The sequence below is a fragment of the Acomys minous genome, assembly GCF_964271855.1.
Source record: "Acomys minous genome assembly, chromosome: 14".
NCBI lineage: Eukaryota > Metazoa > Chordata > Mammalia > Rodentia > Muridae > Acomys > Acomys minous.
Window position 1 is genome coordinate 8025470 of NC_140496.1, and position 17714 is coordinate 8043183.

General features: G+C 52.3%; 1 protein-coding gene across 2 annotated transcripts in view; it reads left to right on the forward strand.

Moving 5' to 3' along the window:
- LOC311582882 (uncharacterized protein C16orf74 homolog) overlaps window positions 1–16517 on the forward strand; it is a 25982-nt gene extending 9465 nt beyond the window's left edge. Inside the window, exons 3-4 of one of the 2 annotated variants that reach the window (XM_084756177.1) lie at window positions 13559–13702; window positions 15501–16055. In XM_084756177.1, coding sequence (XP_084612303.1) covers window positions 13559–13702; window positions 15501–15580 — 224 coding nt within the window. In that variant the 3' untranslated portion in view covers window positions 15581–16055. The other variant, XM_084756178.1, reaches the window with a different exon arrangement.
- Window positions 16518–17714: the final 1197 nt, after the last annotated feature.

Sequence of the window (17714 nt, forward strand, 5' to 3'; positions counted from 1 at the left end):
TTGTTCTTGCTCTTCCCACCTTACATGGTGACCCACAACTGTCCATAACTCCAAATCCAGGGAGCCCAACATCCTCTTCTAACCTCTACCAACACAAACGTAAATGCAAGCAAAACACTCAAACACATAAAATATATAGTCTTTTTTAAAAAACTAATTTTATTTTATTTATTTATTTATTGGTTTATTGGTTTTTGGTTTTTTCGAGACAAGGTTGCTGTGTGTAGCCTTGGCTGACCTAGACTCGCTTTTGTAGTCCAGGCTGGCCTCGAACTCACAGCGATCCGCCTGCCTCTGCCTCCCGAGTGCTGGGATTAAAGGTGTGCGCCACCACGCCCGGCTCTAATTATTTTTAAAGACTCATTTACTCCTGAGTTCAGGCGAGGCCAGAACTCCAGGCCAGAGGCCAGATTCCCCAGAAGCTAGAACTCCAGGGGGTTGTGAGCCTGAGGTGGGTGCTAGGAACCAAATGAGGGCCTCAGGTCCTTTACAAAAAACAGCAAGAGCTCCTGACTGCTGAGCCTTCTCACCAGCCTCCCATTCCCCAAATACTAATTTCTCAACAGCACACTGGCTCCTGCAGTGCCACTGTCCTCAATGTCCCCTGCTTCCCACACCTGCTTTTACCCCAAAGTCTGCTTCCCACCATTTTTTGTCTCCTCCTGCCAGTGGGCCTTTGTACCTACTGGTCCCTCTGCCAGAGACACGGTTCTCATACCCAAGGTAGCTCCAGTATCCGTCCAGTCCAGCCTAATGTTGGGGTCCCTCACGGCTCCTCAGCATCTCTCCTGTGTCCCCCCTTTTTAAAGATTTATTTGTTTATTATGTATACAGTATTTTTACCTGCCTGTTCCCCTGCATGCCAGAAGAGGCATGGCTCATCATGTGGTTGCTGGGAATTGAACTCAGGACCTCTGGAAGAGCAGACAGTGCTCCTAACCTCTGAGCCATCTCCTGTGCCTCCTTAGTCTGTATGTTCACACAGCCATATTTGTCTCCTCTTAGGGTCCCCGCACAATAAAGACACAGAGTGCACACTCAGTATGCTTCTTGGTAAAAGAAAGCTTGCCCCAGTTTACAACCCTGGTCCACTCCCAAAGAAGGCCTTTAGCCTCCTGGAGTCCCGTGTGTGTCTAGCATCTGTCCTGGCCTCAGATACAACCAGATCCCTACCCCACAGTGGTGGCATTGTTGGGAATTGAGGCTGAGAATTCTCCAGCCCCTAGGAAGCTGGAGCCCATTTTTTAAAAATTTTATTCATATTACATCTCAATGGTTATCCCATCCCTTGTATCCTCCCATTCCTCCCTCCCTCCCATTTTCCCCTTACTCCCCTCCCCTATGACTGTGACCAAGGGGGACTTCCTCCCCCTTTATATGCTCATAGGGCATCAAGTCTCTTCTTGGTAGCCTGCTCTCCTTCCTTGGAGCCCATTTTATAGATGAGGACATTAAAGGTCAAGAGGTCAAGAATTCAGTGCAGCTAAGATGAGAGACGATTTACAGGAGGCTGAACAGGATCCCCCTCATGTAAGGATCCCAGAGTGTGAGGCCCCTGTGTCTCTTCCTTTGGGATGAGATCCTTGCAGGTGTGTTAGCTGAGGCTCTTTGATGAGTTCACACTAGATTTGAGGGGCTCTATCTAAACTGTAAACCCAGTGGGTGACGTCTGCATGGGCAGGGAGACAGAGAAAGATGGCCATGAGAGCCTGCAGACAAGGGAGCCCCTTGGAACCAGGAGAGGCAGGAAGGAACCACCCCTAGGGTTCCTGGCCCCAAAAACCACCTCCACTGCAGGCCAGCGGCCTCCAGAGCTGAGGGAAGATAGAGTCCCACAGTCCTAAGCCACACAGTTTGTGATCCTTTGTTAAGCAAGCCTCAGGACACTTGCCTGTGCTGCAGGGGGAGAGGTCAGCCCAAGTCACTGAGGGAGCCCAGGCCAACAATACAAAGTTGGCCAGCCAGTCTGTGCCCTCTGGGGAACTCAGAAGGAAGACTGTGAGGAGGGCTGCTTCTCCACTGTCATGGCTCCCAAGGCAGCGGCTCTCAACCCGTGGGTCACAACAGTAGCTAAATTACAGTTATGAGGTAGCAATGGCAATAATTGGATGGTTGGGGGAGAGGGGTTGTCACCACATCTTGAGGAACTGTATTAAAGGGCTGCAGCTTTAGGGAGGTTGAGAAACACTGTCCCGAGGGAACAGGGGAGTAGACCGGCCTTCACAGAGAGTCCTGGCCAGCCTGATCCTGCATGGCGTGACTGACAAGCAGGCCACGCCCCTCCTCAGCGTTTGGAGATACATGCCTTTTAGCTCTGAAAGCCAACTCTAAGACTCTAGGAAAGGAAGAGAAGAAGGAGAGCCAGTCCCAGCCCCACAACCACCCCTAACCCTGGTCCGCTGCTTAAAAGCCCCTCTGGACCACCAGCCAACTAGAGTCCCCTAGGCTATAGCAATTAGACCCCAAGTTCTGACAATGAGACCAGCGCACTGGCCTGGGTGGGTCAGTAGATTAAATCAAGCCCCTTCATTTCCCCTGCCTCATTTCCCACTCAGAACTTTCTAGGCCAGGAATCCAAAGCTTTCGACACACATGAGAGCCATCCAGAGTGTCTCGGGGGAGGGGAGCCGGGGCAGGGTCTGCTGCAACCTGACTTCACAGCAGATGGGCCAGGTGTTATGTGCTGGGTCCCAACTATCCTTTTTAATCCCCCCCCCACACACACTATAAACAATAATTTAGTAGTTTCTGTACTCAGATCTATCAGGTTGAGTGCTATCCTTGTACAAACAGGAAAAACATTCAGTGTTCTAGGCCAAAAGGCCTATTGATTTCTGCACAGTGGTAAACCAGGGTTTACCAAAGCTGACTGAATAGCCAAAGTCTTCAAAATGCAAATTATATGTGTCTGTTCTGTATGCATTTATATGTGTATGGCCAGGCATGACAACATATGACTTTTTTTTTCCCAAGACAAGATTTGTCTGTGTAGCTTTTGCTGTCCTAGACTCGCTTTGTAGATCAGGCTGGCCTCGAACTCACAGAGCTCTGCCTGCCTCTGCCTCCTCCAGCTGGGCATGGTGGCTCACACCTTTAATGCCAGTACTCTGGAGGCAAAGACTAGTGGATCTCTGTAGTTCAAGGCCAGCCTGGTGTGTATGTATGTATTTCCATGTGAATGTATATATGTATATGTATGTGTTTATGTGTATATTATGTATTTATAATATATTTATTTATTATTTCTACAAAAAGACTGGTGCTCAGTTGTCAATTCTGGTATTCAGCAGGTGGAGGCAGGAGGATCAGAAGTTTAAGGTCATCGTCAGCTATATAGAAAGTTCTAGGCCACCCAGGGTGGTCAGCACAGGGACCTGACAACAGATCCAGATCTCCTTCTGGAACCTTCTGTACAGGCTGAGCTCTGAGTGCACTGATCTTGAAAGCTGGTTTGAAACTCGGGAGTACGTGATCTAGCCCCACTCCACGCACTGTCCAGCTCCCTGCCCCACTCTAGGACTTAACCCTCTTGTCTCCCTTGTCACCAGTGCTTAAGCTAAGCCTCGGGCAACACCCGATGTCCTCAGGAATTAGGGCGGCAGCCCCAGTAGGTGGGAGCAGATGCCCTCCCTAATCGCCTGTGTCCCCCACCCCCACCCCCACCCCCAGCCCATGTGCTGGAGCCACTTAGTGAGCCCTGAAGCCACTCAAGACTCAGAAGTCAGCACCACACTGGCTGTTTATCTGTCTGGACACAGGCAGGTGTCTGGTCAGGAGGCTGGCCAGCCTACCCCTCCCAAGCCCACCTTCCCCACTTTTTGGCCAGGTGTGGTGGCACAGGCCCTTAATGACAGAACTCTGAGGCAGAGGTGGGCTAGTTCCACAGGGGTAGTTGGACCAGCAGGAATACGGGGAGGAGAATGCCCTCTCTGCGTGCCATGACAGTTTGGTGCACGTGCAGTGTGGCTCGAGCCGATCCCCAGCAGCTTTCCCCAGCATTCCCCCAGCGTGTCCCTTTTACACTTTAGTGTTCTGTATGACACACTGGGTCCTTGATAGTTTCAGGACTTTGCCAAATGACCTCCTAGCAGTCGAACCTGGTGCTCCCCACCCCCACCTACCACATGGCAGATGGAAGTGCTGACAGATATCTGTCGTTATCATTTGGCAATCTTATGGTGAAAAATGCCTTGGGGGGGGGCAGGAGAAACTGTTTTATTTCTTTTCTTTCTTTCTTTCTTTCTTTTTTTTTTTCCTTATGATTAGAGTTGGGTCCAGGCAGGCCTCCAGCTCATAATCCTCCTGCCTCAGCTTCTTGAGTGCTCAGAGAGGGCAGGAAATATTCTCAAAGCACACAGCCAGTGGAATGCCCTCCGTGGGAATGGAGCCTCCTGGTGTGGGGGTGCTTCAGCCCCTTGTGTGGCTACGACTTCCCTAGTGTGCGACGGGCTATGCCAAGGACAGGAAACCAACAGCTCTCAGGTCCCTACTCTGGGCCATGAACGCATACCAAGTTATTACCAAGAACAATGACACGCTCACACATGCACAACACACACACACACACACACACACACACAATCTTCTTGAGACGTAGTTTACTCTGTAGCCCAGGCTGGCCTGAAACTTACTTTGTAGCCAAGGATCACCTCAAATTCAACAGCCATCCTCCTGCCTCAGCTTCCCAAATGCTGGGATTATACAAATCACACCTGTGCTTCTCAACTGAGGTTGATGTGTGTGTCTGTGTGTATCTGTGTCTGTGTGCGTACACGTGTCCCACGGTGAGAATGTGCCAGATTTCAGAGAAAAACAAATTGCACAGAGTAGGATGTGGTGATGCACACACTGTCACCTCCGAATGCAGGAGGCTGAGGCAGGAGGATCAAGATTTCAAGGTCTGCACAGCAGAGCAAGGCCTTATCTCAAGAAGTAAACAAATGAAACAGGACAATCCTCCTGCCTCAGCTTCCCAGGCCCTGGGAAGACATGTGTGCACGGTTGACCCAGAGATGACAGATGTGTGCAGTGAGTCCGGCTTTGCTTGTTTCCAGCGACTAAGCTACGGTCACCTTCCTGTGTCCAGTTTATGGCGGACAGGCTGAGGGCAAGGAGAAAACGCCAAAGCTGATCGGTGATGAGACCAGGGTTGGACCCTGTGAATCCCCTCACCATAGCTGAGACCCAGCCGCCTTCCCTGAGGGCCCTGCAGGATGGCAGGCACTGGTTGCTGGATGTACAGGCGAGCAGGCGGGAGGTCAGCCCTTAGCCTGGACTCCCTGGGAACCTCTTCACAGGCCCCTCCCCATGCAAGCTCCAGATCAGCGCCCTGACGCAAGCAGGAGCTTTTCCCTTAATTGAAAAGAGATTTTAAACCATCTCTGTTGGGCCCAGGCTGCTGTGAAAAGGTAAAAACTAGCAGAGCCATGGCAGCATCTGCGGTAACACTAGGCTTTTCCTGTGCTTGGGATTAAAAAAAGAGAGGGAAGGGACAGGACACGAAGGGCTAGAAGTCTGGATCCCTCACCCGCATTTGCCCTTTGAGTTCTGAGAGAGTCTTAGCTTTCTCTGCCTGCTCAGCCCCTGCTTCCTGCCCCCAGGGCCTTTGCTAAGGCAGCAGCTGCCCTAGCACCCTTCTCTGTCCCTCTTGTTGCTTCGATTGGGCCCCTCTGAGCATCCTCCTGAACTCCCACCATCTCCCCTCAAGCCAGCAACGGTCTGTGGTTTGTCCTCATGCCTCTTGGGACCAACCCAGACTCTTAAGTTTCTGTGTGACTTCACCATGTCTCAGCATGGTGGCCCCTCCCAGTAAAGTGTTCACCTGGGGGTCTGTCCCTTCTTTCCCCAAGCAGACCCTGCAATCTGTGTGGTCCATTTGTTGGGAAGAATGATCTCAGTGCTTTCCCTCCCCGCCCCCCCAAAGAAAAGCACAAGTAAGAAGTTGCCTGGCAGGACTGGAGCGATGGCTCAGAGGTTAAGAGCACTAACTACTCTTCTAGAGGTCCTGAGTTCAAATCCCAGCAACCACATGGTGGTTCACAACCATCTATAATGAGATCTGGTGCCTTCTTCTGGCTTGCAGGTGTACATAATAAATAAGTTTATTAATTAATAATAAATAAACACATAATAATAAATAAATCTTTTTTTTAAGTCACCTGGCAGCTGCTTTTGGTGAAAAGGATGTGAAGTAAGCTCACCCAGAGCCAGCGCTCACCGCCTTCCGTCCTGACGTAGGCAGGGCCTCACATGATTGCCTACTTGGCACAAAGGGGAAGCATGTGATAGAGCTTGGCGGAGTGTCCAGAGCTGGAGACAACAGGCACAAGGTGGGGGAGGGTTATGGAATACCGGCTAGCTACCTTTGATAGGGAAACCATTTCTCCTCCCCCCCACCCCCGTTTCTCTGGCTGGAACCTGGAGCATGAGGCAGGGAGGGCTCAGTGGGGCAGGCGGAGAAACATCCATGGGGTCATTTTGGTCTCTGTTGTGTGCCCAGCGCATGGTGTCAGTGCCTGGTACACAGTTGGTGCACAATAGATGCCTGTTGCCAGACCGGAGCTCCTCCAGGGCCAGAGCCCGGATTGTCCTGTACTCAGAAGTGAGTAACAGAGGTGTGACGCAACAAGTGGGCAGTCCTGGCCCAGACAGGCCTCTTTCCCAAGTCCATGGCCATTCAACAAGAAAGGGAAAGGTGACTCCCAGGTGCCATGCTGAGACTGAACTAACTTTCTTTCTTTTAATGATTTTATTATGTATACAGTGCTCTGCCTGCATGTACACCTGCAGGCCAGAAGAGGGCATCAGATCACATTATAGATGGTTGTTAGCCACCATGTGGTTGCTGGGAATTGAACTCAGGACCTCTGGAAGAGCAGCCAGGGCTCTTAACCTCTGAGCCATCTCTGCAGCCTGAGGCTGAACTCTTGATCCTTCTGCCTCTACCTTATCCTGAAGCCTGACGTTGCAGGCCTGTGCCATCACCCCCTTTCTAAATGCTGCTATGGGTGAACCCCAAGGCATTGTGCATGCTGAGAGAGCTCTCTACCTGCTAAGAACACTTCCAGCTCCCAGAACCAGTAATATTCTATGTAGCACCCACCCCGGCTGTATTCAGAGACTGGTAGAGCCTCCTGGCTCATCTGCACTCCAGGTGCCTAGGATTGGTTCGTTTGATGGGGACGTGCTAAAGATGAACTGCCTGGCATTAGTGACAGCTGGTACCCCTGGAAGGTGCAATAAGAGGTGTTCTTCGATGGGATATATTAATGACAGTCTAGCCCAGTGGTTCTCAACCTCCCTAGCTGTGACCCTTTACTACAGTTCCTTATGTTGTGGTGACCACCCCGCCCAACCATAAATTTTTTTCCATTGCTGCTTCCCAACTGTAATTTTGATACTGTTATGAATTATAATGTAAATATCTGTGTTTTCTAACAGTCTTAGGTGACTCTTGTGTAAGGGTTGTTTTGGGAGTCATGACGCCCAGGTTGAGAGACATTGGTCTAGCCCTTCTGTGGGGGTCATTTTGTACCCCCATCAGGGGAGAAATAGGAATTTGATTTTCTTTTGGTTTTTTTTTTTTTTTTTTTTTTGAGACAGGGTTTCTCTGTGTAGCCTTGGCTGTCCTGGACTCGCTTTGTAGACCAGGCTGGCCTCGAACTCACAGCAATCCGCCTGCCTCTGCCTCCCAAGTGCTGGGATTAAAGGCGTGTGCCACCACGCCCGGCGAGAAATAGGAATTTGAAACAGGTGGAGCTACTGCCAAGTCTGTCTGCCTCCAGCTGTGCTGGTTTTGGCAGGTTGTTGTGCCTTGGGTGTGAAAGTTGCTTCCTTGAAGAGGGGAGTCATTGGACAGGCTCCCAGCAGACCCCGAGTGCTGTTTTACAAAGAGCCAGTAGAGGGCACCTGTGAGCCATAAATGCCTGCTCACGACCAGAACTTTGCCTGAGCCTGTCGTGACCTGGGGAAGCTTGGGGGATTGCTGAGCGCAGGGCAGGGGACCTTGCCCTGCACCTGGGATCCTAGGTAAGCTAGATGTGGGGTCATGGGCATGAGCTCCCTTGGCCCTGAGCTTTAGAAGAATCAGGAATGAGAGCTGAGGCAGGAAGGCTTAGAGGCACAGGAGACTATCAGGAGAATAACAGGCCCTGCTTACCTCATCTGGAGAGGCTGCAGCAGGGGGTTGGCCAGCTTGGTGGGGAGACGGCAACCAGCTTAGTGTCCCCCAGTGCCTTGCCAGTGGGACTGCTGCAGGCCATGTTGCCCACATGCATAGGGTTTCTATAAGCTCCATTTTTTAACAGCCAGGGAGATCAAGGCTCAAGGAGCCAAAGAGCCAAGACACCCATCTGCACAGTCACCCTAGTTCGGGGGTTCCCAACCGGGGCTGCTTTAACCTCCAGGAAGCTCTTGCGGCCAGTGCCTGGCTCACGGAAAGCAGAGACTCAGCCCCTTTGGGGGTAAAGGAGACTTCTGGGTAACTGTTTCCCAGGGTGAAAGCCAAAAGGAGACAAGAGCAGGAAGATGGGTGTGGTGAGGCACCCTTGCAATCCCAGCACTTGGGAGTTGTGGGCCGGAGGATTGGGGGGGTGGGGGGGGAAGGCCAGCCTTGGCTGTGGAAAGCCCTGGCTCAAAGTCAGAAGAAACCTCAGATTCCTCCCACAGGCAGCCACGGGATCGTCACCACCACAGCCAGCAGAGGGCAGAGCTAGCTCTAAGCCCATCCTTGCCAAGGTGGTGTGTCTGAGTTCAGCTTCCCTGAAGGTGGCTTTAGGCTGGGTCTGTGGGGTCTGGTTTGCCTAGAGACTGGCGTGCTGCAGAGAAGGAAGGTCAAGGCAGGAGACCCCAGCACTTGGCACAGCCCAGGATGGACTACTGCAGAGGCTCCAGGCCTACCACAAGCCCGGGTCCCTGCTCTGCAGCCGGCCTCACCTGTCCCTCTGAAAACAGGCTTCGAAATAGCCAGAGGCAGGCATGGAACTGACAGATGACAGCTCTGGCCCCTAGGGTGGCTAGCATTTGTGTTGTAATCTTCGCTGTTGCCTAATCCTCCCGAGAGCTTTGCTTCTGCCCAAAGGCTGTGAGGCTGCGCACTGGGGTTTAGGGGGAGGCTAGGGAGCTGCCCCTCCCCTCTCCCCCCCTCCTCTCTCCATCCCTCCCCTCTCATTTCTTCTCCCAGTCTCCCTTCCTCTTCCCTGTTTACTCCCTTCTCCACCTCCCTGCCTTCCTCTTATTCTCCTGCCCCCTTCCTTTCTCCCTGCCTCCTCCTTCTCCCCCCCCCCACCTCCTCCCACCTTCTCCTCCTCCCCCACCCTCCCTGCATCAAGCCTTTTTCCTGGAATCCCCGAGCCCCACATACTTCCAGCTTAAGCTGAGGGCTCTGCGCTCAAACTCCACACCTTGTTAGGACTTAAGTCCTGCCAGCAGAGAGTGATTCTTTACTATTGGTTGGTAGCGCTGGTGAGGAGGGAGGCTCTCTCATGAGCGGGAGGCCCCTCTGTTGCTGTGGGGTGATCAGCATCTCCTTGTGTTAAGGTCTCTGGGGGCCATAAGAACAAGGCTGACCAGGTGGAACCTGATCCCCAAGGCCCCTGGCTGTGCAAATCCTTCACTCAGTCACATACAAAGGGCCCAGATACAAGCTCTGCCCACATAGCCAGGCTTTGCTTTCAGATTTAAGGTGGGCATACACGCACCCAGGCTGTGATGCCCTGTGTTGGCCTGATGGAATGTCAGGCTTGTCCTGGACCAACTTTCTGGGGATCATCCTGGTGTGGGGCAGAAGGGGCTGGCCAGCCACAGCTCTTATTCCGGGACCTTTAGGCTGCCTGCTTATAAAGAGCATGATTAGGGTGAGTTCGCGCCCTGCCATCCCTGTAGATCCTTGGCTACCACAGAGGTAGAGTTGTAGCCGAGGCAGGAGTAGTTACTACAGAGCTCTGTACAAGGAACTGTGTGCTGCATCTTTCATGATTGCTGGAACAGGAAGTACCAGCACTGGGAGTCGGCTTGGGGACCCTGGCTATTCCTTTCCAGATGGTCAGCCATGTCCGAGTTATTGCTCTCTCTGCTCCTCAGTTTTTACATCTGTGTAACGGGCAGGTAGCACTTGGCAGAAGGGGCTGTGGACATAGGGGAAAGATCATTACACACACACACACACACACACACCCCGGGAACAGGGCTTGGTGCCTAACAACGCCCTTGGCTGCTTTCTATGCTGGCTCCTGTGTGACACCCCTGTGTCTAGCCTGTGCTAGAATCAGCCAAGGAAATTCAGGGTCTCTAAGTCAGGGGAAGGGATTGAAAGGTGGGCTGGAGCTTGTCAGCCCTCAGAGTAAGATGGGGTGAAAGTAGGAGTGAGGAAGATGAGGAGAGAGATGCTGGTCATGTTCCGGTCACCATGGTGACTGTTTTCCAACAGAGATGGATAGCTTAGCTTCTGATTTTTGTCAATAGGAAAAGGAATGGTGTGAGGAGCACAGGCTAAAAGCAAGGGCGACACAGAGTCAAGCCTCATGCCTGGCTTTCAGAAGGCCATGGTGTAGTGGCAGCTAGGAGGTCATCGGCCCAGGGGTGCAGGGCAATGGAGGCCAGCAGAGAGGAGCTACCATGAGCTTGGATCACAGGAGGGCCAAGTGGTCCTCCACAGGGGCCTGTATCCTCTGGGAATTTTGAGCTGTGGCTTTTCTGTCACTGCCTTCCAAACTGCCAGAATTCTTAGCCAGTAGGCTGGTGGCTTCTCCTGGGAGAGACCTAAGAAGCTGGCTCCTTTAAGGTATCGGCGGAGAAGTGTGTCCATCTGTCGGTGGCCCCCTGTGAGATGAGGCCAGGTGCCAACTCCAGTCCCCCTACCCCCACCCTGTGTATGAGGCCACCAACACTGCCAGTGCCAGCTGCTCCGCAAGGTCCCTTACATATGATAAGTTGCTAGGAGGACCATGACGAGCCTCACCAAGACACGTCACACTCGGTCACAGGCATGTACCTCTGGCTGCCCCACCTGTGGAGTCACAAGAGGATGCTGACCCATTCCTGACATTGCCATATGACCATGTGACAGAGCACACACACAACGTGCTCACACATGATAATACCCAGTGTCCTTACCAGGGAGGTACCTCGAGCCTCTGTGTACTGTTCTGTTGTGGGTTAAGAGGTCATGGAGGCTCATGGCTGTAATCCCAGCACTGAGGGGGCTGAGGCAGGAGGATTAAAAGTTTGTGACTAGCCTGGGATACATAATGAGACCCTGTCTCAAACCAAAGAAAGGAAAAGAAAAAATAGAACCTCCCACGTGGCCATTGGCCCAAGGACTGCCATTTCTGCCCATTTAAAAAAAATGTAACTATGTATATATAAATATATATATATATATATATATATATATATATATATATATATATATATATATAATGTTCTGCCTACATGTATGCCTACACTCCAGAAGAGGGCACCAGATCTCATTGTAGATGGTTATGAGCCACCATGTGGTTGCTGGGAATTGAACTCAGGACCTCTAGAAGAACAGTCAGTACTCTCAACCTCTGAGCCATCTCTCCAGCCCCCATTCTGTTCTTTAGAATGAATCCCAAGTCTGCTCCCCACTAGGACGGAAGCACCACATCTTGGGGACACCCTGACAGTGGCCGGGGCTTCCCTGTGTTGAGTTAGGGACAGTCACTTAGGACTCTATGATTTTTAGCCCCCTGTTGCATCCTGCAGCACTTGTTCCTGGAAAGCTGACCAGGGCTGTGTGGGAATGAAGGGAGGACAGACACACAGACAGAAAAGCTGGGCTCAGTCAGGCCGTGCTGTCCCTGTGGAGGGTAGCCACTGTATAACCGCAGCAGGGAAACTTGGTGCACTCGTGTGTACAGCATAAGGAAGAGGAGTTGGCAAGTCTTGGTGCGAGGTCTCTGTGGGGGAGCGTCATCTGGACTGTAACCATCCAGGAGAAGGAAGCTGCTGTCAGCATCCCTCCTGGACCCAGGGAGGCTTTGCCGTCTCTGTGGATGCGAGATACAGAGATTCTTGCCATGGCAGTGCCCGTGCCAACACTACATATTCACTCAGGGCTTCCTCCACCCCACACAGATCCCAAGTCTTTAGGATAAAGACAGGACCCCAAATTCAAAGGTGTCTGAAGGGTTTGATTATTTAATTTAGAAAAAAAAAAAAACCTTGCCACTTGCTCTGCTCCAGGATCTGTGCTGGGCTTATGGGGACAAATAAGGAAGTGGTGGCTACCTTTAGGTGCCCTGAGCAAAAGCAGGAGATATGAGCTGCCCCCTCAGTGCCTGTGAATAAGTAAACACAGCTCAGAGCAGTCACACTTTCGTAGCCTGAACCATCTTCCCCCAAAATGAACATACTATGCTGGGGTTTGAGGGATGGATAGCAACTCATTCCTTGGTAAAGGAGAGTGCATTCCAGATAGGGGGCCGGCATATCCCAGCACTCAGGAGGCAGAGGCTGGGGGAATCACTATGAGTTCGAGGCCAGCCTGGTCTACAAAGTGAGTCCAGGACAGCCAGGGCTACATAGAGAAACCCTGTCTCGAAAACAAAAACAACAGACCACAAACAAAACAAAACAAAAAAGCAAAAGCGTGAGGGGATGGAGGAAGCCAGTGACATTGGAGACCATCACGCTGGGGAGTACGGCAGCAGGCATGGTGCTGGAGCAGTGGCTGAGAGCTTGCATCTGATCCGTGAGCAGGAGGCAGAGATAGCATGGGCTTTTGAAACCTCAAAGGCCACACCCCCAGGGACACGCCTCCCCCAACAAGGCCACACCTCCTAATCCTTCCCAAGCAGTTCCACCAGCTGGGGCCCAAGCATTCAAATACACTATACGAGCCTGCGGGAGCCGTTCTCACTCAAACCAGTACAGACAGGTAGCAACAACTCACTGGAGATCTGTAGCTCAGGAGGGCGAGAGCAGGCGTGCTGAATTAGGGACATGCCCAAACTGACAAGGTGGCACAGGCAGCCGGAACATTTGAATTGAGGTGTAGTAACGCATGCCTGTTGTCCCAGTGCCTAGGAAGCTGAGGTGACATGGTTGCTACATGTTTGAGGACAGTCCAAGTCATGAAGCAAGACCTTACCTCACACATGTGCACCAAACGACCAGGGCTTTCCCTGAATAGCCTTCATACAAAGACATTCCCAATGGCTGGAGAGATGGCTCAGCTGTTAAAGTCTAGGCTCACAACTTCAGTCAAGGGGATATTCCCAGGCTCAGGAGAAGCATGCAACCAGCATGGAGACTTGTAGAAAACACTCTGAGGAGATGCCCCTCAAGGGCTATCATCGCTTGCAAGCATATCTCTGGGGATGGGCAGAGCTCAGTGTCCTCGTGGAGCTGTGTGAGGTTGGGGATGCCTTTCCATCTCCTGAGCCTCAGTTTCCCCATCTGTGCAGTGAGAAAGGCAGCGTCCCTTTGTGGAGCATGGGCACTCTCAGAGTGCGGCAGAGGGACTGCGTGACTTTGGCAGGCACTGCCCAGAGGGGCTGATGATGTTCTTTCTGTCATGTCATGTGTCCCTCAGGCTTTAAGATGTGTGTCAGCAGCAGCAGCAGCAGCCATGACGAGGCCCCCGTGCTGAGTGACAATCACCTGAGCGTTCCCCACATCATCGTTACGCCCCCAACCCCGACAGGCGTGGGGCTTTCCAGGGACCCCAAGCAGCCAGGTGAGGCAACACCACTACACAGGAGACTGCTCCCAGGACCCCTTCCGTGTCATGGCCTGACCTGGTTCCCATCTCCTCCCCTGAGCTTGTTAATATATGCTCCTCTCTGTGGCCATTCCAGTCTGATCCCCTTTGCCATGATGCCAGCCCTGCCTGGCAGGTTGTGGCTCATCGAACAATTACCTGGGCAGACCCTGCTGGCAGCTGGGAGGAGGATGGATTGGTCTGGGCTGGTCCCCATGCCATGTCTTAGCACAACAGCAGTGGCCAGCATCCTCCATGGCACTTGGACAACAGGATAGACTGGGAAACAGCCCTACGCCAGGCGGTAGCTGTCCTTGGGTCTTCCAGATGTGAGGGAAATGTTCCTGGACAGACAGCATGATAGGGTGGGGTGTAGACTGGCATCTCATCTGTCTCCTGTTGATGCCCTCGGAGCTGGTAGGAGAGGACCACTCTCCTGTGCACTGAATGGAGATACATTGAGCCAGACCTGGTGGGGCAGGTCCACAATCCCAGCTACTGGGGAAACTGAGACAGGACAAGCACAAGCTCAAGGCTGCCTGAACTCCAAAGAAAGCTCAAGGCCAGCCAGAACAACTTAGCCAGACCTTGTCTCAAAATAACTGTTGCAAAGGGGTTGCCTATGCTCAGGGGTGGGCGGAGCGCTCATGGCCCTGACTCTATTATTTCCCAGCACCAAAGGGAAAAAAAGGTGACAGGCGGGGGACAGTGTGGCTGGTGGCCCATGCTAAGGAAGTGGGTCATTTTTTCACAGGTCTTTGGGAACTGACTTAGTATAGACCTCACCCCTTGGCTACAGATGGGTAATCATTGAATCCCATCGGGGTGGGTGGCATCCTGGCGGAGCAGGCCCGTAAGGAATAGGTCTCAGGGAGAGGTAGGAATAACCCTCAGTCGACAGGCTGAGAGCCCAGAGGAGCCACCCTGGATCCCTGTAGAAGGCAGCCACACCAGTTACCAGTCTGCCTGGCCACCCCTCTTAAAGAAACCGTCACCACATGGAGGGCCAAGCTTCCAGGAGAGGACACAGGGCCCTCTGGGGACAAGCTCTAGCCAAACCCCAGTACTCAGTCTCTTTTGAGGCTCTTCCCAGAGCCCCTCACCAGGCGAAGTGATGTGATGGAGGCACACCTCGGTTTTCTCTCCTTCCAACACTAGAGGCTGAAGGAGGAAAGGACCGTGACTCCCCTGAATACCCATAGTGAGGCGGGAGAAGGAGCCAGGCTCCCGGCCCATTTCTTCCCTGCTTCACAGCTCGTGTCTATGCAGACACACAGGACAGCAGAGACCCAGGCCTCAGCTTTGCCATAAGCCCAGGTTTCTCCCCAGACCTCAGCATCTCCTTCTGTAGAGTTCCCAAGGTCATTAGTTACCCCACAAAATTGTGGGGTGACATTTCAGGCCAAAGCTGAGCACTTTTTTTTTTTTTTGAGACAAGGTCTCTCTGTGTTAGCCTTGGCTGTCCTGGAGCCACTTTGTAGACCAGGCTGGCCTCAAACTCACAGCAATCCACCTGCCTCTGCCTCCCGAGTGCTGGAATTACAGGCATGCGCCACCACGCCCAGCTCAAAGCTGAGCACTTATGGAGGCTTCTGAACCCTGGGAGAAGCCCCTTTTAAGTTTGGACGACTGTGAGGTGCGCGAATCCAGAGGGGTGGCCCACACAGTCTCTTGAACCCACAGTTTCTGGAACCACCACGCTTCCAGAATTCCTGAGCCTGAATTCTACCTGCCCCTCAGGGCTTCCTGAGCCTCAATGTCATCCTCTGTGCAGGGAAGACGAGAGAGATGGAGGTCAGACAAGAGCCTCAGGCCCTGCACGTGGCGGTGCTGTTGATGCTGCCTATGGGATGATTAAAACAGAACAGCAGTGGACTACACCAGGGCCCTGAAAGCTGGGAACACTTGTCATATACTCCAGGAGTCCTGAGGAAGCACCCCAACTTGGACACCTCCCCCAGATCCATAAGCACGAGGAGACTCTGATCTCCCCAAGTCCCCAAGGAGAGACCAAGTGGTGGGGGACTCGAGGCACTGGGGATGTCTTAGCCTTTGGTGACCCTGATGCTGGGAGGTGGGGGCCTGGGGTGAAGAAAGTTGGGGCTATAGAGGAGGCAGGCAGAGGACACGTTAAGGTGGAGGGAACCCCCACTTGATTTTTGTTTGTTTGGTTTTGGTTTTTTGTTTTTCGAGATAGGGTTTCTCTGTAGCCTTGACTGTCCTGGCCGCTTCGAACTCACAGCGATCTGCCTACCTCTGCCTTCCAAGTGCTGGGATTAAAGGCGTGCACCACCACTGCCCGGGCCCCCCTCCTGATTTTGATCCCCTCTTGCTTCTAGTCTGGATGGATGAGTTGGGGGCTTACCAAGATGATGGTGAATCGGAGCCTGAAGCCTGAGAAGTTACCACGTGGTGGGACTTATGTGGCAGCTCCTTGCCCCACTGCCCCTTGCCCTGGGTGTTGGGGGCACGGCTACCTGGGCAGCTGGATGGGGACAGCGAACTGGGCCCTGGACCAAGACAGGGTTGGCCAGAGGAACGCAGCAGGTCTCTGGCCCCAGTTGAGCAGACATCATCTGTCACTTCCACATTCTTGCCAACCCAGACCTTGGCTTGGTGAAGAGGAGGCCGTCCCGCCCTCCGGCCATTGCGATCATGGACTCAGGCCCTCAAGGGCACAGCATACAAGGACTTCCCACCAGAGCAGGCCCTCTGCTTTTTACAAGTTGTTTTACAGGTACGGAACCCACGTCCTAAGTGAGATTTATAAATAAAGCTCCTTTGTGATTTGTGGGGGTCCTGCTTCTTGGGTTGTGGGAGGACGGGGGTGGGGGTGGGGGGCCCGGGTGCCTACCTTGCCAGGGTGAAAAGCGGCGGAGGGGACATCACAGGCAGTCAAGGTTGGGAGTCCAGTGTGTCCATGCTCTTGGCCTTTTCTCAAGGAGTAGAAATAAAAATCCCGTGGAGCTTGCAAAGCAGCCAGAGAATGTTATTTAAAGCAAGTGTCAGACAGGACAAGGACAAGTCTGCCACCGATGAAGACACCCAGGGGACTCAGTTACTGTCTGGGGCCTCCTTGGAGTGCAACAGGATGAGCAGTAGGGTTACTGAGGGGTGTAGTGAGGTTGGCTTCTTTTTTTTTTTTTCTTTAATACTTATTTTATGCTGAGCGTGGTGGTGCACACCTTTAATCCCGGCACTCAGGAGGTAGAGGCAGGGGATCTCTGTGAGTTCTAGGACAGCCTGTTCTACAAAGAGATTTCCAGGAAAGCCATGAATACACAGAGAAACTATATCTCGAAAAAAACAAACAAACAAACAAAAACAAAACACGCAGCAACTTATTTTTTTTTTTTTTTTTTTTTTTTGGTTTTTTGAGACAGGGTTTCTCTGTGTAGCTTTGGCCATCCTGGACTCACTTTGTAGACCAGGCTGGCCTCGAACTCACAGCGATCCGCCTGCCTCTGCCTCCCGAGTGCTGGGATTAAAGGCGTGCGCCACAACGCCTGGCTAGCAACTTATTTTTTGTGTCAATGTGCATGCTTGAGTATGCGTCTGAGTGCCATGTGCATGCAATTCCCATAGAGGCCAGAAGAGGGCGCTAGATCCCCTAGAACTGGAGTAACCACCACGTGGATGCTAAACCTAACTCTGTAAGTGCAGCCAGTGTTCCTAGCCACTGAGCCATATCCCTAGCCCCAGATTTTGGGTTTGTTTGACAAATTAGGTTATGTAATTATTTTTCTCCGATGCAATGCCCCTTTCTCATAATGCATCTGATTTTAATCATGTGCATGCATAATTACATACAAACATAAAATGGCAAACAGATTCTCTCTGAAAGTTCACTTGAGGATATAGTTTTGCTTTTTTACACACATACCCAAAACTAGTTGAGGCCAGGTTGGCCCTCCTACCCTAGGGCCAGTATGTTTTGGAAGTGTGTCTGTATAGGAAAGATCCAACTACGGTGGTCATCCTTGGGAGG